The following is an 11,959-nucleotide window of genomic DNA, read 5'->3' on the forward strand; positions in this document are numbered from 1 at the left end:
TGTTGCATGTTTTTTGTTTCGCAAAAAATCCATATCAAACGGAGTCCAAACAGGATAAAAATTGACGGAGATTTTTTTGGAATATATGTTAATTTTGGGAAGTGGAATCAATGTGAGACGATGCCCGAGGGGGCCACGAGGCAGGGGCGCATCCCTAATCGTGGCCAACCCATAAGGAGGTTGGTGCCCTTCTTTCGCCGCAAGAAAGCTAATATCCGGATAAAAATCATGTCCAAATTTCAGCCCAATCGGAGTTACGGATCTCCGGGAATATAAGAAACGGTGAAAGGGCAGAATCTGAAACATAGAAACAGAGAGAGACAGAGAGACAGATCCAATCTTGGAGGGGCTCTCGCCCCTCCCATGCCATGGAGGCCATGGACCAGAGGGGAAACCCTTCTCCCACCTAGGGATAAGGTCAAGGAAGAAGAAGAAGAAGAAGAAGGGGGGCTCTCTCCCCCTCTCTCCCGGTGGCGCCGGAACACCGCCGGGGCCATCATCGCGACAACGATCTACACCAACAACTTCACCGCCGTCATCACGAACTCTTCTCCCTCTATGCAGCGGTGTAACCCCTCTTTTACCCGTTGTAATCTCTACTTAAACATGGTGCTCACCGCTATATATTATTTCCCAATGATGTATGGCTATCCTATGATGTTTGAGTAGATCCGTTTTGTCCTATGGGTTAATTGATGATCATGATTGGTTTTATTATTGGTGCTGTCCTATGGTGCTCTCCGTGTCGCGCAAGCATGAGGGATCCCCGCTGTAGGGTTTGTAATATGTTCATTATTTGCTTATGGTGGGTGGCATGAGTGACAGACGCACAGACCCGAGTAAGTAGGTTGTTTGCATATGGGAGTAAAGAGGACTTGATGCCTTATAATGCAATGTTTGGGTTTTACCTTAATGATCTTTAATAGTTGCGAATGCTTGCTAGAGTTCCAAGCATAAGTGCATATGATCCAAGAAGAGAAAGTATGTTAGCTTTTGCCTCTCCCTCGAATAAAATTGCAATAATGATTACCGGTCTAGTTATCGATTGCCTTGGGACAAATAACTTTCTTATTGACAAAAGCTTTCCACTTTTATTACCTTGCAATTTATCCGTATTTTTATTCTCGCAAAGTACTCATAGTTTTATCCTTGCAAAATAGTTTTGTACTTGTTTCCGGTAAAGCAAACGTCAAGCGTGTATAGAGTTGTATCGGTGGTCGATAGAACTTGAGGGAATATTTGTTCTACCTTTAGCTCCTCGTTGGGTTCGACGCTCTTATCAAAAGAGGCTACAATTGATCCCCTATACTTGTGGGTCATCATATGCGCGCCCCGGGGGGGCCAGAGGGCTTGTGGGCCCCTCGGGCACCTCCTTGATGTGAGACCGACGCCAAAAATTCTTATAAATGCCAAAACCCCCGAAAAGAACCCTAGATCGGACGCTCCACCACCGCAAGCCTCTGTAGCCACGAAAAATCAATCTAGCCCATCTCCGGCACCCTGCCGGAGGGGGCCATCATCACTGAGGGCCATGGAGGAGGAAGAACAAGGGAGAGACCCTCTCCCCCTCTCTGTCTCGGTGGCGCCAGAGTGCCGTCGGGGGAACCATCATCGCGGTGCTTGTCTTCAACAACATCACCATCTTCATCACCTTCCTCATCTCTTTTAAGCGGTCCACTCTCCCGCACCCCGCTGTAATCCCCTACTTGAACATGATGCTTTATGCCACATATTATGATCCAATGATGTGTTGTCATACTATGATGTTTTGAGTAGATTTCTTTTGTCTTATGGGTTGATTAATGATTTAGATTGGTTTGAGTTGTATGTTTTATTTTGGTGCTGTCCTATGGTGCCTTCCGTGTCGCGCAACATGTGAAAGATTCTCTCTGTAGGGTGTTGCAATACGTTCATGATCCACTTATAATGGGTTGTTAGATTGATAGAAGCTTAAACCCGAGTAAGGGGGTTGTTGCGTATGGGATAAAGGGGACTTGATACTTTAATGCTATGGTTGGGTTTTACCTTAATGATCTTTAGTAATTGCGGATGCTTGCTAAAGTTCTAATCATAAGTGCATATGATCCAAGTAGAGAAAGTATGTTAGCTTATGCCTCTCCCTCATATAAAATTACAATAATGATTACCGATCTTGTTAACAATTGCCTAGGATAATACATCGATCCAGCACTATTCCACACCCGCTATTTATAATATATAATAATATATTCTAACTTTATGTTAACAACACCTATTTTAATATTTTAGTTCTCTGATATTATGCAAAGCTATTCTCTTTATACCCATAGCGTAGTTTTATTTCTCGTTTCTAGATGAAAGCAAACGTTCGGTGTATGTGGAGTCGTATCAGTGGAACATAGGACTTGAGAGAAAATTGATATTACCTTTAGCTTCTTATGGGTTCGACACTCCATACATATCACTTCCACCTTTGGAAATTGCTATGATGATTTCTTACACTTGCGAATTATCAGGCTTGACAACCCCTTGCTCGCGTTTGGTTGGAAGTATTTGTTGTTTGTGTTCAGGTGTTGTTCACGAGTCGTTGCTTGGTTCTCCTACTGGATTGATAATCTTGGTTTTATAACTGATGGAAATACTTATCTCTACTGTATCGCATCTTCCTCTCCTCTTCGAGGAAATCCCAAAGCAGCTCACAAGTAGCACGGGTCCATAGCTAGTAGCTAAATGGCTTCTGCTCTCTCTTTAATCTTCTGTACAATGTTCTCCTTGATGTTCTTGGAGATCTATTTAATGTAATGACTTTTTGCGATGTGTTTATCGGGATCCAATGAATTATGAGTTTATGATCAGATTCATCCATGAATATTATTTGAGTTTTCTCTGAACCCCTATATGCGTTATAGCTTCGTATTTCTCTCCAATCTATTGATTTTCTTTGGCCAACTAGATTGATTTATCTTGCAACGAGGGCCCCACAAGGCACCAGGGCGCCCCCTGGTGGCTTGTGAGCCGCCCTTCGTCTTCTGACTCTCTCCCGAATCTTCTAGGGTCTCTTATGTCCAGAAAAAAATCATCAAATTTTTTTGTGGCATTTGGATTTCGTTTGGTACTGATATCTTGGAAAACCAAAAACAGGCAAAACACTGCAACTGGCACTTCGCACTAAGTTAATAAGTTAGTCCCAAAAAATGATATATAATGACATATAGTTGCATATAAAACATCCAAGATTGATATTATAATAGCATGAAACGATAAAAAATTATAGATACATTGAAGACGTATCAATGTCTGTTAGTGTTAGCATTTATATCAGCACGTTATGGCACCTCTCCTGACACACTCTATATAAGATGGAAGAAGGGCAGCCGGCTGAGGTTTGAACTCACTTGTAACCCTACACGCAAGAGCAAGAACACTACACACAGGAGTACAATATTACCTCCTTCGACGAGGGCCCAAACCTGTATTATTCCTTGTGTGTACTCTCATCAATACCTTTCGGTGGACATGACGCTCCTCCAATCACAATCCTATAGGTCTTGTCAGCGAAATATCTATGACAGTTGGCGTCCATCATGGGGCAAGCTTGTATGGAAGCTATGGCGCTGATGGTGTCTTCATCGTCTTCTTTCAACAACATTCGCTCCGGGACCCTCGAGTTCACAGCGGACGAGTCAGTGTGGGAAAGAAGGGAAAAAGAAAGGTGGCTCATCGAAGAGCTCCAACCTGAGCTCAAGGGGACCGGAGGGCAACTGAGCTGGTGGACGGCGATTAAGAGATGCAGACGATGCCAAGGAATAGGAGGCAACCTAGGTGTTGCCGCCTCCGCAATGGACGTAGCCAACATCGGAGAAGAAGAGGGACATGGCTGACACGGCGGCGCGCTGAACGTGGCTCTGCCATGACCCGCGCTAGTAGTCGGTGCCCGCCTCCTGGCACCTTGAACGCAGTGACCCACACCGTGCGCCGGCGATGAACCGAACCTCCCGCGTCATATTACGCACCACCCTCGCCGGGGTCTGGTCGGAAACCACGGGCTGCCGCCACAACACCCGCGCCGAGACATCGCCGAGGGAAAGATAGAGGATCGAGATCCATGCGGATTGATTGATTGGACGGTTGGCGTCATATTTGCTCGGAAATCTTAAGGAACTGGTGCTAGTTCTATAGTAGTATTTCCAAAAAGAAAAAGGTGTACTATGTTATTAGTATCAAAAAGAAAAAGGAAAAGAAAATCTTGTACACAAGTATTGAGAGGGATCAAAGATGAATGGCGAGACTTAACCGCTCCTCCTCCTGGAAGTTACAAACTCGCCTCCGCGTCTCCCGTCCTCCCCCTCACACCGCCCCCCACCTTCGAATCGCCCTCAAAACTCGCAATGCGGGAACGAGAAATCCCAAAATGGAGAGGGAAATTTCTCCTGAGGCGCCTCCCACACGCACACGTCTCCTTCCCCGGGGACCAAACGAGGAGAGAAAACCGGGCGATCCAGGGGGACCGGGCGCCGAGGCTGAGGCGGCGGAGATGGGGACGTACAAGTGCTGCATCTTCTTCACGCGCAGGTTCGCGCCGCCCGACGCGACCACGCCGGAGGATGTGCGCACGCTCTTCTCCCGCTTCTCCGGCGGCACGCCGTACATGGGCGTCGACGAGCTCCGCCGATACCTAGCCGCCACCGGGGAGCTCGACGGCGACGGCGGAATGGACGCGGCGGAGCGGATCGTGGACCGGTTCCTCCAGGGCCGCAGCCGCACCCCGCGATTCGGAAGGCCGGCCCTCACCGTCGACGACTTCCACAACTTTCTCTTCTCCGAGGACCTCAACCCGCCCATCCGTCAGTCAAAGGTAGCAATCAGCATCCTGCGCAGGTTACACGACGAGGTGAATTGGTGGCATTTACGGCCTTACTGATCATCACAGTTTAGAAGGGGACTTGTGCTTGGCAAACTGCTTCGTGGTGAACATGTTATTTGAATATTACCAGCCATTGTCGCTATCACAGGATCATGTGACTATGTCTTGGTATTTCTCGAACCGTAATGCAGATTGCTCTTTTGTAGTTGGATGTGGCAGCCACACTGGTGCCAAATACTACTTAGATGCTGCATTAAGTTATTTATCATAACTGCTACAAAACTTAAAGACATACAAACTCTTTGTGGGATGTGAAGGCATTAGGCATTGCCTTGCCTAAGTGTTCGAATGTAGTGTCATTATCATGATGCATCATGCTCAGCAAGCTGATGGTTGATATATGGAATTACACATACACTTTAGTATAAAGTATAACTAAATCTCTACAAAGCTCTGATGACAAGCTGTATCTGAATGTTCCGTTGGCCATTATCTGCTTTATTTATTTAAGTTTTGGTGTCAACTATCTGCTGTGGATTAGCATGACAAGCTCCGCTTTGAATTTTGATGTAACTTAGAGTGTGGTATTTGGTTTGAGATGTCCGTTGACTGTAAATCTCATGGTTGCCAGGTCCATCATGACATGAATGCACCTTTGTCCCACTACTTCATATACACCGGACACAACTCATATCTTACTGGCAATCAACTTAGCAGTGATTGTAGTGATGCTCCCATAATCAAGGCACTGCAAATAGGTGTTCGTGTAATTGAATTAGACATGTGGCCAAATTCTTCTAAAGATGACATAGATATTCTCCATGGAAGGTACATATGACAAATCCTTCCTTCAAGAAGCTTTCTACAACATTTATTTGTTGCAAGATAACTGTACTGCAAATACAAAGTGCATTCCATATGCTGACTTCATTCTAATTCTTTGACTCTTTGTAGGACACTTACTGCCCCAGTGTCACTTTTGAAATGTTTGACATCCATCAAAGAATATGCCTTTGTCGCATCTCCCTACCCTGTTATTATAACATTAGAAGATCACCTTACATCTGATCTTCAGGCAAAAGTAGCTAAGGTACTGTATTTTCTTTATATAATTTATATCTTGTCTGGATGATTCTCTCGAATGTAGTTCTGAATTCTATTTAGATGGTCCTTGAAGTATTTGGAGATATCCTGTACTATCCTGAATCAAAACATCTTCAAGAATTTCCTTCACCGGAAGCACTAAAGGGGCGTGTAATCCTCTCAACAAAGCCCCCAAAGGAGTACCTTGAAGCAAAGGGTGGTACTATGAAAGATAGAGACATTGAGCCAAAGTTTAGCAAAGGAGAAAATGAAGAATCAGCATGGGGTATAGAAGTCCCCGATATTCAGGATGAGTTGCAAGATGCCAACAAGGTAATTGGTTCAAAGTTAAGCAAAACGTTTCTACCTTTTTTTTCGTACATCATCTTTATGTCGAGATTTACTAATCACCATCAGGACGATATGTCATACCCCGAAAGAGGTGTAGATGAAGATGATGAACAGATAGTGCGCAAGAATGCACCACTGGAGTATAAACACCTTATTACTATTAAAGCAGGAAAACCGAAGGGTTCTCTTGTTGACGCCTTGAACAGTGACCCGGAGAAAGTTAGGCGCCTCAGTTTGAGTGAGCAAGAACTTGCAAAAGTGGCGGCATGTCATGGTCCGAAGATAGTGAGGTTCGCTTAGTAAATTTATTAAATTGACCAGGAAACAATGTAGGGACACAGTCATATCATTCCCTTTTCTGTGAATCAAAACTGTTAGGATCCACTTCTCTTTGTCTTACTGAAGTTTTCATCCTGTTTGTTACAAGCAGCTTTACACAAAGAAATCTACTGAGAATATACCCAAAGGGGACCCGCTTCAATTCATCCAACTACAACCCATTTCTTGGCTGGGTGCATGGTGCTCAAATGGTGGCGTTCAATATGCAGGTGCAGTTGTGATTTTAGCAAGATATTATATTGTGTTTGGATACCTACTGTTTACAGATCTCCAGTTACAGGATGTGAATTGCCTTGATTAGTTGCGTTATGGTGCATGTTTTTTTTTGGTTGACAATTTATCTCTGCTACGGGTTGTGCTATGTTCGTTATCCATGCGCTCTTCAGTTGTTGCTAACATAAGGCCTGCCATTTTATTTTTGCAGGGGTACGGCAGAGCCCTTTGGTTAATGAATGGATTTTACAAAGCCAATGGAGGCTGTGGCTATGTGAAGAAACCAGATTTCTTAATGCAAACTTGTCCGGATGGAAAGGTTTTCGATTCGACAGCAGACTTACCTGTAAAGAAAACACTGAAGGTGCATAATGCATTCCTTCCTTTCCTTTTTCGTTTCTGAAATTCAGAAACGGGTTTCACGTGCCTACTGGTTCTCAGGTCAAAGTGTACATGGGCGATGGTTGGCAGCAGGATTTTAAGCAGACACATTTCGATTCATATTCCCCTCCAGATTTTTATGCAAAGGTATTGCCAGAATCACTGTGTTTCATCATCAAAATGATAAGTAGAATCCGAAAAGAAGTGCCAGAAACATTGGAAATCAGCGTGCAATGTATACAAGTGAACGCCAACTGAAGCAAGAACTGAAATTTGAATGCCGCCCAACGAGCAGGTGGGCATAGCCGGAGTTCCGTCGGACTCGGTGATGAGGAAGACTAGAGTCGTGGAGGATAGCTGGGTCCCGATGTGGGAAGATGGGTTCACCTTCCCGCTGACCGTGCCGGAGATCGCTGTGCTGCGTGTGGAGGTGCACGAGTACGATGTGAACGAGGACGACTTCGGCGGGCAGACCGTCCTTCCTGTGTCGGAGCTGTGGCCGGGGATCCGCACCGTGCCGCTCTTCGACCACAAGGGGATGAAGTTCAAGAGCGTGAAGCTTCTCATGAGCTTCGAGTTTGTCTAGTCACCTCTTGGCCGGCAGACTAGGAGTGCGTGTGTTGCATTGCACATGTGTTGTAGTGTATCATGCGTGTCATATGATAGCTAGCTGGAGTAGATTAGATTGATTTGTCGCAGATGTAAGACCTTTTGGCGGCTGGTAGAACCGTGAAAAAACTTTTGAGTTGCTTCCCGTCACCGCCTGATCTGTTAGGAGTGATCGTGCGATCAGGAATGTAAGAGGCCCGCTGTGTCGACGGTGCTGATTGAACCTAAGAAAATCATAGTGGATAAGAGACCTGGAAACGTATCCTTCCATGGTTCCCTGGCAAGGGCAAGGGGACGACGAGCCAATCGCCAGAGCACGGAGCTGAAGAAACTAAGCACGAGCGGGCGGAATCCATGGCCATGGGTGCTGCGACGACCGCGGCCGCCTGCTTCTCCTCTGCATCCTCGGGCGTGTCTCGCTCTCGCATCAGGGCGCAGGCGACGTCGTGGGCAGGAGGGGCGGAGGAGCTGGTGCGGTCGGGCGCGGTGAAAGCCGTCCGGCCGAGGGACGCGGTGGAGGTCATGGGCTCAGAGGGGTTCCAGCTGCTGGATGTCCGGCCGGCCTGGGAGCACGACCGCGCCGCCGTTCGGGGGTCCGTGCACGTGCCGCTGTTCATGGCCGACGACGACATGGGCCCAGTGACGCTGCTCAAGAAGTGGGTCCACCTGGGCTACATCGGGCTCTGGACCGGGCATTCCTTCACCAAGATGAACGACCGCTTCCTCGACGACGTCGCCGCCGCCGTCGCCGGGAAGGACGCCAAGCTGCTCGTCGCATGCGGCGAAGGCCTCAGGTAATTAGTAGACTATATATACTTTGCTGCGGTGACAAACGGATGATTAAGTGGCATGCCTGTACTGTCCACGTTGACTGATGTGGATAAAGCTTTTGGCTGGGCTGTTAATCAATTCAAGGTCGCTGATTGCGGTGAGGATGCTGCACGACGACGGGTACAAGAACGTGGCATGGCTCGCCGGGGGTTTTAGCAAGTCCGTTGACGATGACTTCGCCGAGCTGGAGGGGGAGAGCAAGCTCCGGTACGCCACCATCGGGGGAGTATCCTACATCTTCCTTCAGATCTTGCTGCTGCTACGGGTGGTGCAGTGAAAATCGAACGGAATGCAATGGTGGTATGGAATGGCGCGCCCTCTGCTCCAAGTTAGCCTCTCAATCCAGTTCTGCTCTCGGCCTTTTGATTTGCTTAATTTTGCTTCAGCCAAGTGTTGTATGGTAGATCGAACGATAGTTACAAAGTAATTCAGATTCAGCCGCGCTCCCCTTTGTCAACATCTTGTACTACATAGCCCTTCTTGGTAGCTGCATGTAGTAGTTTTTTTAAAATGATCTAATAAAACCATGTTTCATATTTAAAGCCGGTTGACCTCTGTGCTTCTCTCTCTCATGGCACAGAGCCCCCTTTCTCCTCGGTCCACAGAAAAAAAATGTATGACTTGTGCCGACAGTTCATGGAAGAAAGAACTCACAAAACTAAGATAGTTAACTAATAGTACTACTAACTAATACATATATATAAATTGTCAAAAAAAAACTAGTACTAATATATAGAAATAGATATCTAGAAATAGAAACGAACTAATATATAGATAATCAAAATTGAGAACTAATACTAATATATAGATATTGATATCTTGAAATAGAAATGAACTAATATATAGATAATCAAAATTGAAAAGGACTATCTTTTCCGTATACTTTCCCCGTTCAATTGCTACATAAAAGTTCACTGCAGGCACCTTAAACATAATAAAAATTACATATAGATTCCCATAGCACCAAATGACCACTACCATCGCCAGAATGAGCTGATGATGCGTCGCAATTGCCGCTTCCCTGTCGGGACTGGTTTGACCTTGTCTATGACAGCCATGAAGTCTTCGTGCATGTGCCCCTAAGAACCAACACCGTGGAGCGGTAGCCCTCGTTGAAGAATAGATTTGAATCACCTGACACCAAATCTCGCCCCACGATAAGAAACCCTAATTTCACCGTCCCAAGGAGAGGTCATGAATCTACATTGGAACTCCATCCAGTATGTCCAAACGGACAAACTCAATGAAGATCGAAGCCCGGAAGACAAACTCGAAGAAGAAATGCCTTCATCCTCTTGAGAGCCACACTTGTGAGCATCAGCATCTCCAGGATTACGGCAAGCCCCAGGCCACCTTCGAGCACTATAGCTACAGGCAATGAAGGAATCCATCTTCACACCCCATGCTGCCTAGGGCCTGTCTCCACCGCTGCTTGTGAAGATTAAGAACCCTAACCTAAACTACTAACTGGAGCGGAGGTGTCAGGATTGTCCTCCACAACATCGGCCGCCGAAGAGAAATGCAGAGGGGAGGTGAATCAATGAGCTCATCAGCGAAGTTTTGAGGGGGGAGTCTGCCTTGGCCGCTAAGGGATAGGGGAAGAAACCCTAGTAGTAGTAGTTCTTCTGACGAATCCATGAGCTATTTTTTCAAATCCGCCAACATTTTTTCAAATCCATGAACATTTTTTGAACCCACTAATATTCTTCAAATTTGTGTTTTTTACAAATTGACAAAAAATAAGCAGTTTTTTTTCTGAGACAAAGATGAGCAGCTATAGAAAAAATCTGTGAAAGAAATAGCGTTTGAGTAGAGACGAGTGAACGGGCGAGCGAGGACAAAGGGCTTATTGGGCTGCCACCATGCATTGCGCCCTGTGCGTCGTAGGAGCCAATAACCCTTCATAAGAGCGCGAACGAAGAGCTTATTGGGCGCTTAACATCGGATTAGGAGATCTTTCGTAGGAGAGCTCCCAACCAGGAGTCCCTAATCAATGATGTTGGCCGCCGGTTCCCGATCCCGGCACTCACGCGGGCACGATCATGGGCCGGCCTAGATCGCTTGATCATCCTGGCCAGTTCGCCCCCACCCCCCCACTTGTTTGCTTGATCGTTTTTGCACTGGTCGCGGTTGAACAGTTGATTGGTCAATTCCATAAAGGAAATGGAAAAAATTGCAATTTTTTTTTAAATTGTGAATTCAAAATCGTTCATGGATTTTGGAAAAATTTCACAAACATCAAAAGGTTGACAAATTTGAAAAGAAGTTCGTCGAAAAAAAGTCATCAAATTCGGAAAAAATCACAATTTTGAATAAAATTCAACAAATTTGGAAAAAGGTCAAAAAATTATCGATTTTCAAAAAGTTCATCAAAAATACAAAAAATCAACGGAAAAGGGAAAAAGTTCATCGATGTGAAGAAAAAAGTTCATCGATTTTCAAAAATTATTACCAAAAATAAAAAAATCATCGGTTTGATTTTTTTAAGAATTTGAACAGTTTTCATGAATTAAGGAAGAAGAATTTAAAAAACAAAAAATGACAAAGGGAAAAAGGAAAAATAAAAGAACAATGAAAGAGACATGAAAAAAGTTGTACCTTATCAGATCCGCCTAAGTCGCCGTGTGGTTAGCGCAGCCTCCCTTGAAGCGGGAGGTCACCGGTTCAATTCCCTCAACGGGCGTCCTTTTTTTGCGTTTTCCAAATCAGATAAGCAGATGGGGTTGGGCCGACCTAGCGCGGAGGACTGTAGGCGCCCGTTTGCAAAATGTATACAAACGGATGCCTGAAGTGCCAAATAGGATCTGCCTTCCCAATCGGGAGAGGCCCTATAAGCGTCTTAAGCGCCAACTTACTATGTGATGCAAGCAGGCTTTGGCCCAACTTCATTCTAGCTGCTTGCTTCGCCCGGTCTCGCTCGGCCCATTCATTTTTTTTCGTTTATTGTGTTGTTGGTCATGTAGAGAAAAAACCGGCTGGTTTTATAATACTGTTGAAAAAGTGTGAAATCAAAAAAGAATTGGAGCATTGAAAAGTTCATCGATTGGTGAAAAGTTCGTGAATTTGGAAAAAAGATTGAGAGTTTGAAAAGGTCATAAAAATATGAAAAAGTTTACAAAGATATAAAAAATGCGCATTTGAGAAAAAGTTCATGAATTTGAAAAAATATCATGAATTTGATCTTTTCATGAATTCAAAATTTCAGCAATTTGATTTTTTTGTAGTGAAATTTGCAAAAATTCACGAAATTTGAATATATGTTCATGCATTTCAAAAAATTCTTGACATTTGATAAAAGTTCTTGAAAAA

The 11,959-nt window shown here is 45.1% G+C and overlaps 2 protein-coding genes across 2 annotated transcripts; both read left to right on the plus strand.

Moving 5' to 3' along the window:
- Positions 1 to 4,292: 4,292 nt before the first annotated feature.
- On the plus strand, positions 4,293 to 7,828 carry LOC119285389 (phosphoinositide phospholipase C 2-like). Its single transcript, XM_037564654.1, has 9 exons — positions 4,293 to 4,834; positions 5,475 to 5,671; positions 5,798 to 5,933; positions 6,008 to 6,259; positions 6,344 to 6,567; positions 6,708 to 6,825; positions 7,041 to 7,193; positions 7,271 to 7,357; positions 7,506 to 7,828. The coding sequence occupies exons 1-9, from the start codon at positions 4,391 to 4,393 to the stop codon at positions 7,794 to 7,796; spliced, it is 1,902 nt and encodes a 633-aa protein (XP_037420551.1). The 5' UTR covers positions 4,293 to 4,390; the 3' UTR covers positions 7,797 to 7,828.
- A 311-nt stretch (positions 7,829 to 8,139) lies between these two features.
- Positions 8,140 to 9,186, plus strand: LOC119285390 (rhodanese-like domain-containing protein 10). The gene is made up of 2 exons (XM_037564655.1): positions 8,140 to 8,613; positions 8,735 to 9,186. Exons 1-2 carry the CDS (start codon positions 8,174 to 8,176, stop codon positions 8,925 to 8,927), a joined length of 633 nt encoding a protein of 210 aa, XP_037420552.1. The 5' UTR covers positions 8,140 to 8,173; the 3' UTR covers positions 8,928 to 9,186.
- The last annotated feature ends 2,773 nt before the right edge of the window (positions 9,187 to 11,959 follow it).

Source organism: Triticum dicoccoides, chromosome 4A (assembly GCF_002162155.2).
Source record: "Triticum dicoccoides isolate Atlit2015 ecotype Zavitan chromosome 4A, WEW_v2.0, whole genome shotgun sequence".
Taxonomy (NCBI): Eukaryota; Viridiplantae; Streptophyta; class Magnoliopsida; order Poales; family Poaceae; genus Triticum; species Triticum dicoccoides.